Raw genomic sequence first — 14,424 nt, 5'->3', positions numbered from 1 at the left:
AGAAACTGAGCACGAATAAGCTTTATGAATGGTGAAAGTCTCTTCCGCAACGGCAAGAGCAGTGCTGTGCTGTCCAAAGGTGCAGAGACAGATGCCAAGACCAGACAGAAAAAATGCAGTAATGCAATCATTTATCTAAAAGTTTCAGTAAAATTTTAAAAAAATCTTTATTTTACAACTTAATATTGTTTAATTGATACACAGTATATAGCTTGCATAAGCATACAGCAATTCTCAAATACTTCCCAATGCCAGCCATTCCTGCATCTGAAGTCACAATCTCCATGCTCCTCATTTTATTCCTAAAAAAGTTAGTCAGAATAACCATTAATAGGAACATCGGTTCCAGTAATTCCTACTTCCCTCACTGCTTGCTACACCACATCGGTGAAACACTTGTGTTCCTGCACAGTGAACTGGAGCTGAACTCCTCTGAGCAACTACAACAACAACAAGAACAAAGAGGTGGGTTTTTATTTTTCCCCTCCCCTCAGATCACTTCCCCAAACTAGCTGAGTGCACAGAGGAACAAACTAGCGCCAAGCAGCGCACGAGTAGGAAAGGTAAATTATTAAGCAGTAGTTGTCATCAAGTACCTAATTTTGGCCAAAATCCAAAACAGCCACCCTCACCCAAGTTTCTGTGGCGATTCACGCTTCACCAGAGCTCCCCAGCCTCCCAGTCACCATCCCCATCCCTGCTTCACAACTCCCCCATCCCCAGCTTTAGCTGAACTGATACTCTTGTGTGTGTGTATGGCATCCAATTATAAACTGGATCACTCTGCTGATTCCAGACAGAAGCGATTTTCATACTGATCTCTTCAGTGATTGTTGTTACAGCACACATCTTCAAACCCAGCGGGTAGCAGTAAACAGCCAGAAAGCATTACTAAAACCAGCTTCGCCCTCAAAAGCCTACACAAGGTCGAAACCCCCATCACAAAGCAGCTCTGCGGTCGCTCTAAACCAACCCACGTGCAAACCTCTGTCTGCCAGGGCACTTCTACCCTCTCGCTTCCTGCTGGGCCTTCCTGACACTGACACCCCAGCACTGTGTGGCTGAGTGGCAATTTGAATCAATCCTGCTGAAAATTAACCCAGAAAACAAAGTTCTCAGCTTTTCGGTGGTGCCCTGTACTTCACTTGATTAGAAGCAGGTGTGAAACAGCAGCCTTGTCAAGTAGGGTCCCTTAAGAAGCAGGAATACCCTTTGCTGGAGATACCCCGGCTCTCCCCATCACTCCTTCATCTCTTTGTACCGCATTTTTTTTTGCTGACGGAGATTATCCTCTCCCCAACTTCCATCCATTTCCCTATGCCCATCTGATCAAGTAGAATTAATCTGTTGCAGATAAATCGCTTAGTTCAGCCAGTTCGACTTTACTGTTGGCACAGGTCAAGGCAAACAGCAACATGTCATGTAAGCGGCACAGCGAAACTTCCAAGAGCCTAAATTTTACGGTGATTCTTTAGCGTAGCCATAAGACTATGAACTTTATGAACCTTATAAAAGTCTATACAACAAAAAGCAAATGTTTAACCAAACGCAAAAAGTATTAATGGGTTCTGCACTGTGAGATTTTCTTCAATCTGGACTGCAGTTAACATTTTTAATTTTAACCAACCTAATTTCACTCTTGGCTCTCTGTTACTGGACTTGCATACAAGGCCCAAGAAGCCATGCAAAGGTTTTTAAGTGCTGCAATTCAGATTGGCCATTTTTTTAAATTTTGGCCAAAATTCAAAACAATGCCAAGTTTTATCTTCAAAGTACATATAAAAATCAATTTGGGTGTTTATTTCCAAGTATACACACTTCTCATCTTGAGCATTTAAAACCGCATTTCACCATCTCCCTCATTTTCTTCAATTCTTTTTTTTTTTCCCCAGTTATTTCCCTGAGATTGAATCATTCAGCGTGTTGAATGGGGTTTGATGAATGCGCTCGTTGCATCATCCAAGAGTTTCCATTCAGAACTGGAGGGCTCTGTCCAGGCAGATTCTTACACACAAGCTCCAGCATTGCCTCTCCGGGGAGCATCCCATGAACTTACCCCATAATGGGCACAACAGTGCGACACTCAGGAAAGTTCAAGAGGAAATTCAAAGCATGGTAACTCAAGAACAAGAACCAAAAGGCTCTCAGAACCAGGGCCCAATTCAGAACATCTTAAAGATGGGCGTAACTCAGTTTTCCAGAGCTAAAGCCCACAGCTGAACCAGGCAGCCCTGTGAATCAAGGTCCACAACTATCAGGTAGCATGGCCAATGAGCAGAACTCTCAAGACTAGTAACCAGATATGACTAGTGGCTTGCAACTTTACACACCCCTTTACTAACCATAGAATCATAGAAAGGTTTGGGTTGGAAAGGACCTTCAAGATCATCTAGTTCCAACCCTGCCACCATAAGCAGGGGTACCTTCCACTACACCAGGTTGCTCAAAGCCTCATCCAGCCTAGCCTTGAACACTTCCAGGGATGGGGCATCCACAACTCCTCTGGGCAACCTGTTCCAGCGCCCACAGTGAAGATGATCTTTCTTAGATCTAATGAAAATCTCCCCTCTTCCAGTTTAGAACCATTACCCCTTCCTCCTATCACTACACACTCTTGTAAGAAATCCCTCTCCAGATTTCTTGTAGGCCCTTTTTAGGTACCAGAAGGCTGCTAGACGGTCTCCCTGGAGCCTTCTCTTCTCCAGGCTAAACAAACCCAACTCTCTCAGCCTGTCTTCATAAGAGAGGTGCTCCAGCCCTCAGATGACCCACTCCAACAGGTCCATATCCTTCTTGTGTTGGGGGACCCAGAACTGAACACAGTACTGCAGGTGGCATCTCACAAGAGCAGAGTAGAGGGGCAGAATCACCTCCCTGGACCTGCTGGCCATGCTTCCTTTGATGCAGTCCATATCCATTATCATATCCAATGATAACTTGCTCCACCGACTAAAAACATCAAAAGGCCCAACTATCCACCTACTCACACCACTTTCCTCCCACACAAACCTACAAACTTACCTAAAAGACACAGAATTTGAAGAGTATTACCTTTTTTCTTTATTTTTTTTTGCAAAATTATTCAGCCATCAGTTTCTATGAGAGCCTAAAATTTAGTATACGCTTCTGTTCATATAAATACATAGCAATGAAAAAGTTCAAGAATGTTTTAAAAAGCAAAAATCAACAAATATTGCTTTGGGCTGAAATAAAAGCACACATTTCTTCTTTTGTACAGATTTGCAGCTTTTTATTGTGCTTACCTATTGGAATCTAGGCATTAGAAAGCATCCACGCTCCATCAAAAACACTTTACCAGACTTCTTAGAAAACTATTAATGGATGTTAAAATGTCACTGGGTTTGAAAAAGCAAAAAAATTGACAGCGTAATGAACTGTCAAGAATTTAGTGCACTAAGCCTTCTGCATGCTGGCCAAAATATTTGAAAAACCTCACCAATTACAGAAGAGTTTTTACATGCCATTTGCTTTTCTTTTATGAACGTGATTAAGTAAGTTGTAAATCTGAGTAACTGTTCCTGAAGTCACGAAATTCCCAGGAAGGCATGTAAAATGTCCATCATTTCAAAATGGAGCAAATGAATCAAGCAACCAAAACTAGCATTCATACTAGTAAGGCAAAAAGAACATAAAAAGTGCTTGGAAGAGTTATTAACATTTAGTTATGCAAAAGAGAGGTAAAAGGTTCTTACCGCGCTACCACCAGGAACTGGTCTATCTGCTTGTCTACTAGTGGGTTAAAGGCTTCCCAAACTTTTGTTTCAAGTTTTGACTGATCTCTTCCATCATCCTCACCTGGTCAAAAAACAAATTAGAAATGCTTGGTGTGGCTGTTTTAAAATAAAAGTACTTTCTAGATATTTTTATTCCACAAGAATTTAACTGCTAACCCATCTCAGTTACTCTGCCTAAGAGGCCACTGTGAAAACTCCATTCACTCGTTTGTCTGCGACAATTTCAGCTTGACAGACACAGCAACACAGCTCGTCTGAACTGGGCAATCAGATTTTGAAGAACTGGTTTAAAAGGACAAATGTAATGGGAGACAGAGTACATCCTTTTCCCAATGAGAGCATCTCTCTTCAGCTCCTCTCCCCAGCTTCTCTCTCTTTCTCTTTTATCTTGCAGCAGTTCCAGGAAAACAGACACACTCCCAGCTGTTCTGAGCAGGCAAAGAGTAGCTGGTTAAACTTGCATCAGCTGCCTTCTAAGGGGGAAATCACAGCATCAGACCCTCTTGCTTCTACTTTCCTGACTCTAAATAAACCAAAACACCCTGGAAAAACACAGGAGCTTCTAAGTTTGTTTTTTTTTCCTGCTCCCTATAAAACATCTGGCGATTATCCTTCTCTGAAGCTCTGAAGCCCCATGTTGGCCCACTGAGGTAAGAGAATGCCTTTCAAGTTAGTTCATCCTCACTTAGGAGGCTTGCCCAGCTGCTGAATAAATACCAGTTTCATAGATAAATTAAACAAGAGTCCTGACCAACTTGTTTGTCTGATCTAACATGAAGCTAACAGTATCAGCAAAGCTCCTAAACAGAGACAGAAGTGCCTTGTTGCTTTCACATCTCTGTCCATAAAGTCTGGAGAAGGTCCTTCCAACATGGGTCACAACCCCTGCTCTCTTAGGAGGAGCATACCGAGGCCTTTCCCCATGTGTTACACGGTAGTGCACAACCAAATCAAGTTAGTTATTATTTGGTAACAAGTAACAGTTACTGCTACTAGCCCCTTTTCCTTGAGCCAGGGTCCTCGCAGTCCTACCACTCTGCGATACAGTGGAGGCAGGTTGAGGTCTCACAACATGCTCAGGCCAGTGAATTCTTCCTCCTGCCTGTTCTGCAGGTGAGAGGTCTGCTGGCAGCCAACACTGTGGACAGGAAGAGGGCTCCGAGGAAAAGGCACCCAGCAATAATGGGCAAATTGATGAGGGGAGACAGCATTTAATTGGCAGCAATATGGGAGGGGCTTTTATAAGGAAGTGAGGCTTGATTAAAAACACAAAAGGCTTTACAGACATGATGGAAATCTGTGCTTCCCATGGAAATTCTGAAATCTCTTAATAAAACGAGTGAAAGCTCTGAGAGAGCCAATTAATTCAATTTGTTTCAACAACTTTTATGATTTGGACAAACGCCCACTCAAAGACTGGTTTGAGACATAACTAATTGCATTCAGCGGGCAACAGCTTCAGTCACTAACAAACCAGGCCATCATTGTACGCGTGAACCGGCAGCAGAAATCTCCATCTCCCACACCTATGCAGGCTGCACACATAAAAGTGGCCACATCCGACATGGCCTCTTAATAATCTCAATAAATTATAGAAATTACCCTCTTTTAATAAGTCTGTTATATCCGCCTGGTATCTGTTTCCGACTCGAATCTCTCCTTTATCAGCAAGTAGGGTCTTTTGTTGAGGATCATATACTAGCGAATAAAAGAAGAAATCCTGAAAATAAGAGGAAAAAAGAAAACGGTATTATTGGCTTTAACTTTCAGCTTTGCACACATACTAGCAAGAGTTTAAATTTTAAGTTTGGGTTTACTACCTACATATAGATTTTAAAATTGAGTAAACAAACAATGCATGAACCACCAGTGTTAAAACCCTACATTAAACACTGTCACTTTCTTCTATGTTACAGAAATAACAGGTCTCCTCAAAAACAACCGTTCCCCACCTATACAGCCTTCGCAGGGAAGTGAACTCAGCTCCTCTTGCAGAAATAGGGCTCAGAAGAGCCAGGAGGTAGTTCTTAGTAATATCAGTCGTTTCAGAACACAAAATTGCACTTTCTCATATACCAAAATAGCAGTAAGTAGATGCTAGTGAGTTATCAGCCCAGAAATACTGATACAAACTAAAGTCTAACTTCAGAGCATTACAGCTACACCAACGGAACACCTCATAGAGACAAAGCCCCAGAAAACCTCTCTGGCCTCTCCTGGACTTCCTCCAGTACGTCAATGTCTCTATTGTGTTTTGAGAGACCCAAAGCTGGACATGGCACTCCAGAAGTGGTCTTGTAGAGTGATGAACAGAGGGGATGAATTCCCTTCCTTCCACCTACTCTCTACACGCCTGCTAACACAGACCAGGATGTGATTGGCTTTTCTCGTCTCAGGAACACGCTGCTGACCAACTTCTTGTCCACCACCATCTAAGCTTAAATCGCCATGTTTCCTTCTGCTCCTTACTGGTAGAGTGGGAGCAGATTTGGCAGCAGTGGTAACTAACTGCAGGTGGCAATACATTACTTTGTTGCTTTTGTTCAAGAAGATGAGAAAAAGGTTAAAAAAGCTGCTTGGCTTCTGTCACTTGAGTACATAAAATTAAAGCAAGAAGTCATACAAAAATGAGAATGTCCTACCAGGGTGAAGAAAGAGAAGAGCCAAAATTTTAACTACTTAAAACTGCAAAGTATAAGCAATTAAACTTTTCTGCATGGGTAAGTACTTAGCTATAGCTCCTGAGAGACACATCGGAGACCAGGTATGCTCCATCAAAGTATAGTGTGAGATATGGGGCAGGAAGAGAGCTCTGGTAGGATATGAAGTAACACACTGTGCTGGGGTAGCATGGGAGGGCTGTGGAAATGGCCCCTGTAAGTAGCTGTAAAAAGCTTAATGTGCTGGGTTTACCGGACAGGGTTTTGGCAGCACCGGAGGGGCTGCAAAAACGGCCCCTGTAAGTAGCTATGAAGCTCCAGAACTCGGACCAGCCTCTGACCAGGTCAGAACCCCCATCCCCTCAGGCCCGGGCCGAGCCACTCAGCACCTCTGCAAATGCCCTATTTAAGATGGGGATAAAGGAGCCCAAACCAGTGCTGGACCTACACTGAAGAGAGGGAGGAGGTGGGGGACCGGCCTCCCGGGCGGGCAGCTGCCCGTGCTGGACCACCGCTACCCGAGATGGCCGCAGTGGCGCAGCTTGGAGAGCTCCGAAGCGCACCGCTCCCAGGGCACCCCCTGGGCGGAGTTCGTCCTGCTGAGACTGCTGAGGTTCGTTGGGCTCAGCACAGCTACAGCGTAGAGAGGACCGAGACCCAAGAGAAACGGCTACACAGACACCAAGGACAGCAAAGATGGAGCAGGAGGAGCTGCCGGAGCTGAGATTCCCCTGCAGCCTGTGGTGAGACGGCAGCGGCCCCTCTGCCGCCTGTGGAGATTAACAGTGGAACAGAGATCCACTGGCAGCCCGTGGAGAACCCCACGCTGGAGCAGAGATGCCTGTGCCTGAAGGAAGTTGTAGAGAATAGTCTCCATGAGCTGCTGGAGGCTGATGACAAGGCAGAGGTGCATCTGAAGCCCTGAGAGAACCCCACACTGGAGCAGGTGGCAGCTCCCTAAGAAGTCATGACTGTGGGGAAGAAGCCCACACTGGAGCCATCTGATGGGTAAGGATTGCATCCTGTGGGAAGGACTCACACTGGAGAAGTCTGTGGACTGTCCCCTGAGGAGGGGATCCACTGGAGCAGGGGAAAGAGTGTAAGGAGTCCTCCTCTTTAAGAAAGGAGCAGCAGAAACAACTGATTGGCAACCACTTCCATTCCCTGTCCCCCTGTGCTGCTGGGGCAGGAGGCAGAGCTGGGAAGAAAGGAGGAGTAGGGGGAAGGTGTTTTTTTTAAGACCTGGCTTTGTTTCTTGTTATCCTCTCTGAATGAACCGTTAACAAATTAAATCGATTTGTCCCCAAACTGAGTCTGTTTTGCCCAGGGCCATGGTCGGTGGGTGATCCCTCCCTGTTCTTATCTCGATCCTCAGACCTTTTGTTACATTTTCTCCTCTCCAACTGGGAGGAGTAAGCAAGCGACCTCATGGTGTCTTCGTTGCCAGCTGGGCTAAACCACGACACAGACTTTTCATAGCCTCCATTCACAGCAACACCATCCCCAAGAGAGAGAGAAGTGTTTCTGACCAGAAACACAGGATGTGCAATGCGTCATTTTCACATCTCAGGTTTCTGGTTCATTTTCCCTTTTCCCTTATTTCTGTGTCAATAGCAAGCACTTTGTTTAAATACATCTTGTTTCATGCTCACCTCATTTTCCCTTTCCCTATATTTGTATGTGTCAACAACGTGCAACAAAAATTAGGACAAAACCAGCATCAGTTTCAAGCCCTGCTCATCTTCATGAAGAAGTAGCAAGGGAAAAAAAGAGTCCCTCAATCTGTCATATAAATCCCAAAAAAGGAAGAATCACTTTTTCCAGTAACACGGCGAAAATTCTGTGGGCTAGGCCTCCAAAGGTACATACTAGTTCTGTTCCCCAGCCCTGTGCATTACACATATTCATCTAAGACTGACGTGATAGATCTGAAGTGTCTCACACTGTCTTTACAGATTTCGATTACAGAATTTAAGAGTGTTAAACATGGTAACTCTATATTTTCTGCTCAAGTTTAATAAAAATCAGCACTTTTCCAGGAAGAGATCAACACCTATGGAAAAGAGGAAAAAAGCCAGAAAAGAGCCAAGCCAGCCAAACCTGCACTGCTGTCCGAGTCCACTACTGCACAAAAAAGTTATCACCTATGCAGCACAGCACAAGAGGCAAGACAGGAATTCATGCCAGTCTCCTCCAGCAGAAAACATGCCATTTCCCCACGTGAAAGCATGAACTACAAGGGCAGGAACAATCTCATGTTATGTCACGATAGCAGGATAAAAGTCATAGCTAACACTTGGCAAAATGCTGTTCTGACACTCAGCCAGGGCTGTCTGTGCTTGAGTTTGGGGGGATTCAGTTGCATCCTAAATGAATGACATTTTTGACAGAATTGATTCCTACTCCCACAGGCACAAGGGTCAATTTACATCAACCTACTGACAGAAGGGAGCCTCAGAGTAGATGAAAACTCATTTATATTATAGCTGTGTAAAGAAATCCGGGTCTCTTGCTCCCTGACATACACAAAGTTCAAGACATTACAGTATTTTGAGGATGTATTGTTGCGTAAATAAAACATAGGAAAAGCTTTTGTCTCACAAGCTTCCACGCTATAAATATAGTGCTTTATTCTTCCAGGTCCAAAATACCCTACTGTAGGACAAAGTATATGCAGCACAACATTAATGCTTTTCAGGCACATTGCCCAGCAAATACGCAAACCAAACACTGCAGGATAACATGGTGGGCCCCAAGGAAGGCCAATTCTACAGGCGATTTCTTAACGCAGTCTTTCTTGGCCACGGAGTCATTCATTGTGGAGGGTTTTTTTCCCCATGGTATTTGACTGTTAGATGCCCTGTTGCTCCTCTTTTATTGATGATTGCTATGAATTTTCTCTACAAAATAAACCCCATCCTTCTCTACCAGTTTCAGTCATCTTTTTATCTCTTGTCCAGTTTTGTCTTGAATGAAGCAAGTTTGACAAAAGAATTAGAAGCCTTTGGGCTCTTCTCCCCAACCAGAGTCTCTTCAACAGAGGAAAGATGGAGGTTTAGAGGCTCAGGTGTGAATATAAGACAGACTGTAATCTGCAGAGGTAATGCAACACCACTACCATCTTCCCCCATAGAAGCACGAAATTCAGCTCACGCTAACTGAGTGGGATTTCTGAAAACGTTAATAAATGTCAGTTTAGTGCCAACACAAACTAGTCTGGGGAACAAAGCAGATCCTTGTATACTCTGAAGCACATGTGAACTCTCGATCACCGCTATGCGATAAGAACAATTTTTCAGAATGGTTTCACAAGAAGAGTGATGTTGACAACAAAATAACATAGCTTTTCAAAATTGTCCATGCTCATTTTAGCTGTCAAAACCGTGTATGCTGAGTTTGCAGTAAAATAGACGGTACATATAATATAGTTTCCTGCAGAATAGGGAAATCTAATGGGTTTGTCATAACCGGCTATGACCTTCTCTTGATCTCCCTGAGAATTCAGCATCTACAGGAAATTCAGGTTTCCCAGTTGCTTTTTTTCTTTTTCCTCCTATTCCTCAACTCCTGCTACAAATCCAATTTTGCCAGGCACAGTAAAAAAATTCACTGCTGGTCCCCCTTCAGATCCCTCTCTGGATGTAACAGAGCAATCTTCCTGAGGAAGATGACAGAGAGAAGGTGGAAGGAGGAAAACAGAGATAACAAAAATGTAATTTTGCTATGCTCACTATCTCCCTAAAAATTTCTGTCTGCATGTTTAATCTCCATTCGAGGCAGTCAGCCTCGGGCTTAAAATCTTTTAGTGGTCATCACTTACAAGAAATCAAATGACACATTCCCTAGAACTGCTCAGGCTTTATTGACAGAAGCCATGTAAAAAACCACCAAAACATTTTGAAAGCAAAGAATGGATTAAGAACAGGGGAGGAGAAAGAAGAAGCAGTTCAGAACAGTACTATCCAGTGCTATGAATTCACCAGACAACAACTATCTCCTTTTCTTAATCTCTTTACCCTCCACCCAAGCACATTTGTGTTCCTGAGCTTTTTAATTTCTTTACCATCTGTCCAAGTTAGTTTGCACCACAGCAAAATACTCTGCTAAGCGACAGGACACATTCAGGGAACTCTCTCATTCTGTGAAATCCATAAGTGTCTGCTCAGTTTTAAAAATAACCCCATCACTCATCTTGCATTTTAAGAGTTCAAAAGAATGAAAGAGAAATCTCTTTCTATCCCTACATCTGCAACTGAGCTGCTGCATGATCAGAGAATGGCAGTCCCTTCGCCGTCTCAATGTACCTGCCTGTAACGTTAATGATAATAAAAATGTGTTGGGAGTGATCGAGAACGAACACTACTTAAAAATTGGGTACTAGTAAATCTAAACTAATTTCAGTTTTGATTAACTTTTGCTTTCAGATTGGCATATCCTAGGCCCCTAGCTGGTAACAAGCATTTCTGAATACAACGGCCCTTGTTTGATGTGCTGCCATTTGGCAGCCCTGAGCAGACCCGACATGATTTTGGTTTCACATTCCAAAGAGAAACCCAACTATTTAATCCCTGTGCTTTGTTAAAACTCTCTTAAACTAGAGTATCAGATTAAAATGAAACTTATGCTTAAATAAATGCTAAAGAAAGCTAAAAAAGTTTTTAAAAAGAAAGCCCAACTATGAGGCAGACTACTGTAATGCTCCTTGCAAAAAAATGACCTGTTTTCTCCTCCTTTCTTAAAGGCCAGTAATGACCTGTTACCCTGCTGTTTTTCATTACAAGACTTCCTCTCATATAACATTTCAATGTTTTCAAATGCAAATGTAATGCTTGCAGACGTATTCAAATAATAATATACTGAAATTGTTTGCTAATCTTCCAAAGTAAAGCTCCCAGATTGTCAAATTCCAAGACTTTAACCCAGTTGGCAGGAGAGATCTATCGACAATTAAAGGTATACAAATTTTTAAAGTAAAAAAAAAAAACCCTCAAAAAGTAAAACCCAAGATTTATATTCTGAATAGTGATTAACAGTGCAACACAAATCTGTTTCAAGTGTTCAGTTTGAGTTACCTTGAAATAGCTGGATTGTGAAAATTTCTGCAGGACTCAGAAGTTAACTGACAAGTAGAACCTTTCAAGGACCTAAGTGTCTGTGGTGGCATATGAAGACTACAGGTAAACAGCAAACTCAAAAAGACAGAGAACTAAGCTCCTCTGAAATCTGAGGTGAGATCCAGCTTTAAGCACATTAACGTCAATCTGTAAGATTTTGGGATAAGGCAAATATACAGAAATACAGCTTACTGGCTTGCTCCCTCTTCATGCTTACTCCATCTCCCATGCTGTCTTGCCTGAGGCATGAGCCTCCAGGTTTGAACTTTCAGACTGCCAGGCTGATGAGCAAGTAGGGCTCTCTTTACAGAAGGAGAGGCAGCTTACTGTCACAAGGATGCAAACAGCAGCTCTGGCTTCTACACCCCCAAAGTTTCGTATCAGAATGAAAATTGTATGGAGCCTAAAGTTTCCCACTGCCAATGCCTGTACAGTACATGTAGAAATGAAAGAACCATCATCTTTTTAGAAAACTTGTGAAAAGCCACCAATCCTAAATTGTGCCAGAATAAACTGTTCAAGCTTGAGAATTCACGAAATGGTTCATACCTCCCGTTCCAGATATGATTTAAGGGATTCTGTCTCATTTAACAGCGTAACACTGCATTTGCCTCTAAAAAAAGAGAGAAACACATTTTATGAAAAAAAAACATCTTAAATGCTCATGCGATTCACAAGATGATATTACTGACATTTCATACAGAATTTAACCTATATTGAAGAATACTTGAATAATGTCATTTGTAATTTTTAATAAAAAGCACTGGAAGAAAATAATCATTACCTAATGTGTGTGGCTGGCAGAGATTCCAGCTGTCGTGAGAGAAACAACTCACGATGTCGTAGCTGATGCTTCTGTTTCTCTGGTAAATCAACCATTTCCGGATTTTCCATCTCTTCTTCCATTTCTCCTAGTTATAAAGAGACAAAATTGATCATCAAGATAGCACTAGTATTGATTCTGAGCCAATCAGGATGACCTGCTCCAAAATCTTTGCTAAATAATACACATTATTTAGATTAAATCTAACTTCATCTGAATCCTCATATTTCAGCCAACTGAACAATTCCATAATTAGTATAGATCCTTTAAATGACGCCCGTGAAGAACTGTGTTCATTCACCACCGGGATCAAAGCATTCCAGGTACGCACAGGTCACACTGGCTCGCCAAGCTGAAAGTCACACAAATCTGCTACTGATGGCCAAGCTCTGAAGAGAGCCGCTCTTGGAGACCATCACTGCACCGGTAGATTCATCAGGAAGAAGCTGACACACAAGTGATGCAGTAAAAGCGAAGTCTTTCCTCTTTGCCAGGCATCAGTTGTCTTAGACCCTACCCATTCTTCAGGATATCACAGACCGTCCCATCCTGACTTCAATGGACTTTGCAGGCAATGCCCACTTAAAACGTTATTTATTTAGTGTATTTTTTTCCCTTCATCTCAACCACAGCCATAAGATTAACCGGAATGAAATCAAGTGCCTAAGGCCAGTCGTGTAACCTGCCCTACCCTACCACACCACACACATTTGACTGCAATACTCCTGCATTTCAGAAGCTTGTTTTATCCTGCAGTCAGGATCCACCACCTCCGGCTTTGAGCAATCCAGTCTCCATCCAACCAGTTTTTAAATGAATGCCAAAGTAAATACATTAAATCACATCCAGACTGATACACAACTGATCCAAAATACCTCTAGGCACCTTTCCTGTACAAAATAAATTATTAGTATGTTTTGAGTTCATTAGCAAGTATCCTGTCAACTATGCAAGATAAAGCTGTAAAAGGCAAAATACTCCAAAAAAAGGTGCAAAGCTTCTCCATGACGGACTACGAAAGAAAACATCAGACTTTTTTCCTTTCCTAAGAAAATAAGGCAGTTATTTTCCAAAATCATGGGAGAAGTTTCCCAGACTGTAGTAGAATGAGCTGTAAAGTCTCATACATGAATCGTAAAACTCTCATTTTACAGCAGCAGTATTCTCAAAGAGTAGACTTATGCCTGCAGCTTAATTCAACGGTTGTTGCCAAGAAACGTTTCTAGTCAGAAACACATACAGGCACAGTTATAATTTACATACCCTTAAGATCAGTTAACTAAAATCCTCATAGTTATCCCAAAATAAAGCAAACAGAAAGGAGAGGTCTCCGTTTCATAAAACGCTAAAATTGCATTTAGTTTTAAATAGGCCACCATTATGCCAAAGGGAGTGACAAAAAATTATGTACCTTTCAGGTTCCTCACAATTTATCACTGTTTTACTGTCCTAGAAAAAGACTTGTGGTTTATATGCCCCTCAGGTAAGCTGCTCCAGCAAGGAAGGAAAAAAAATAGTAGCATAATTAAACCAGACTGCAACATACAATAGCTCTTATACCACATGAGCTGTTAAGCATAAAGCAGCATGTACTTATATTTTAATATTTTCCTAGGAACTGGAACACCAAATTTACATTTGTGCCACAGTTTCCTGGTTCTTCAATTTATTTACTGAAGTGGATTCTGTTTTAGTTGAAAATTAATATTGTGGTTGCTGACCTACACTATAAATATACCAGCAGCAATCCACAAACAAGTCAGCAAGTTCCAAGATAGCTTGCCTAAAAACTGAATGATGCACAAATGAAAAGGCATTCATGCCTGCACTTAGAACAGTTTTTGGAGAATGACAGTAGTTCACTGGGTAATGCAGGAAAAAATACTATAAGGAGGAACCTAAAATACTTAATACCTTCCGTGTATTTAATAGCCTAGAGCTTTTTTTAAAAAAAAAAATAAAACACTATATGCCAATCAAATCTACAAAGAAAACGAAACCACCTAGCTTCACCAAGCTAATCTCAGGAACCACATCCCTTCGGCTAGGCTCATCTTCCAACTAGTGTTTTA

General features: G+C 42.2%; 1 protein-coding gene across 1 annotated transcript in view; it reads right to left on the bottom strand.

Annotated features, from left to right (window-relative positions):
* MTA1 (metastasis associated 1) overlaps positions 1-14,424 on the bottom strand; it is an 86,827-nt gene that overhangs the window by 45,250 nt on the left and 27,153 nt on the right. The window contains exons 4-7 of the mRNA XM_086617851.1: positions 12,314-12,440; positions 12,079-12,142; positions 5,358-5,475; positions 3,714-3,816 (exon numbers count right to left, since the gene is read on the bottom strand). Of these exons, the coding sequence (XP_086473977.1) occupies positions 3,714-3,816; positions 5,358-5,475; positions 12,079-12,142; positions 12,314-12,440 (412 nt within the window). The remainder of the gene's footprint in view (positions 1-3,713; positions 3,817-5,357; positions 5,476-12,078; positions 12,143-12,313; positions 12,441-14,424) is intronic.

This window comes from Tauraco erythrolophus, chromosome 10, assembly GCF_009769465.1.
Source record: "Tauraco erythrolophus isolate bTauEry1 chromosome 10, bTauEry1.pri, whole genome shotgun sequence".
Classification (NCBI taxonomy): Eukaryota; Metazoa; Chordata; class Aves; order Musophagiformes; family Musophagidae; genus Tauraco; species Tauraco erythrolophus.
Note: the sequence above shows the minus strand (reverse complement) of the source record. Positions and strands in the feature narration are given on the sequence as shown.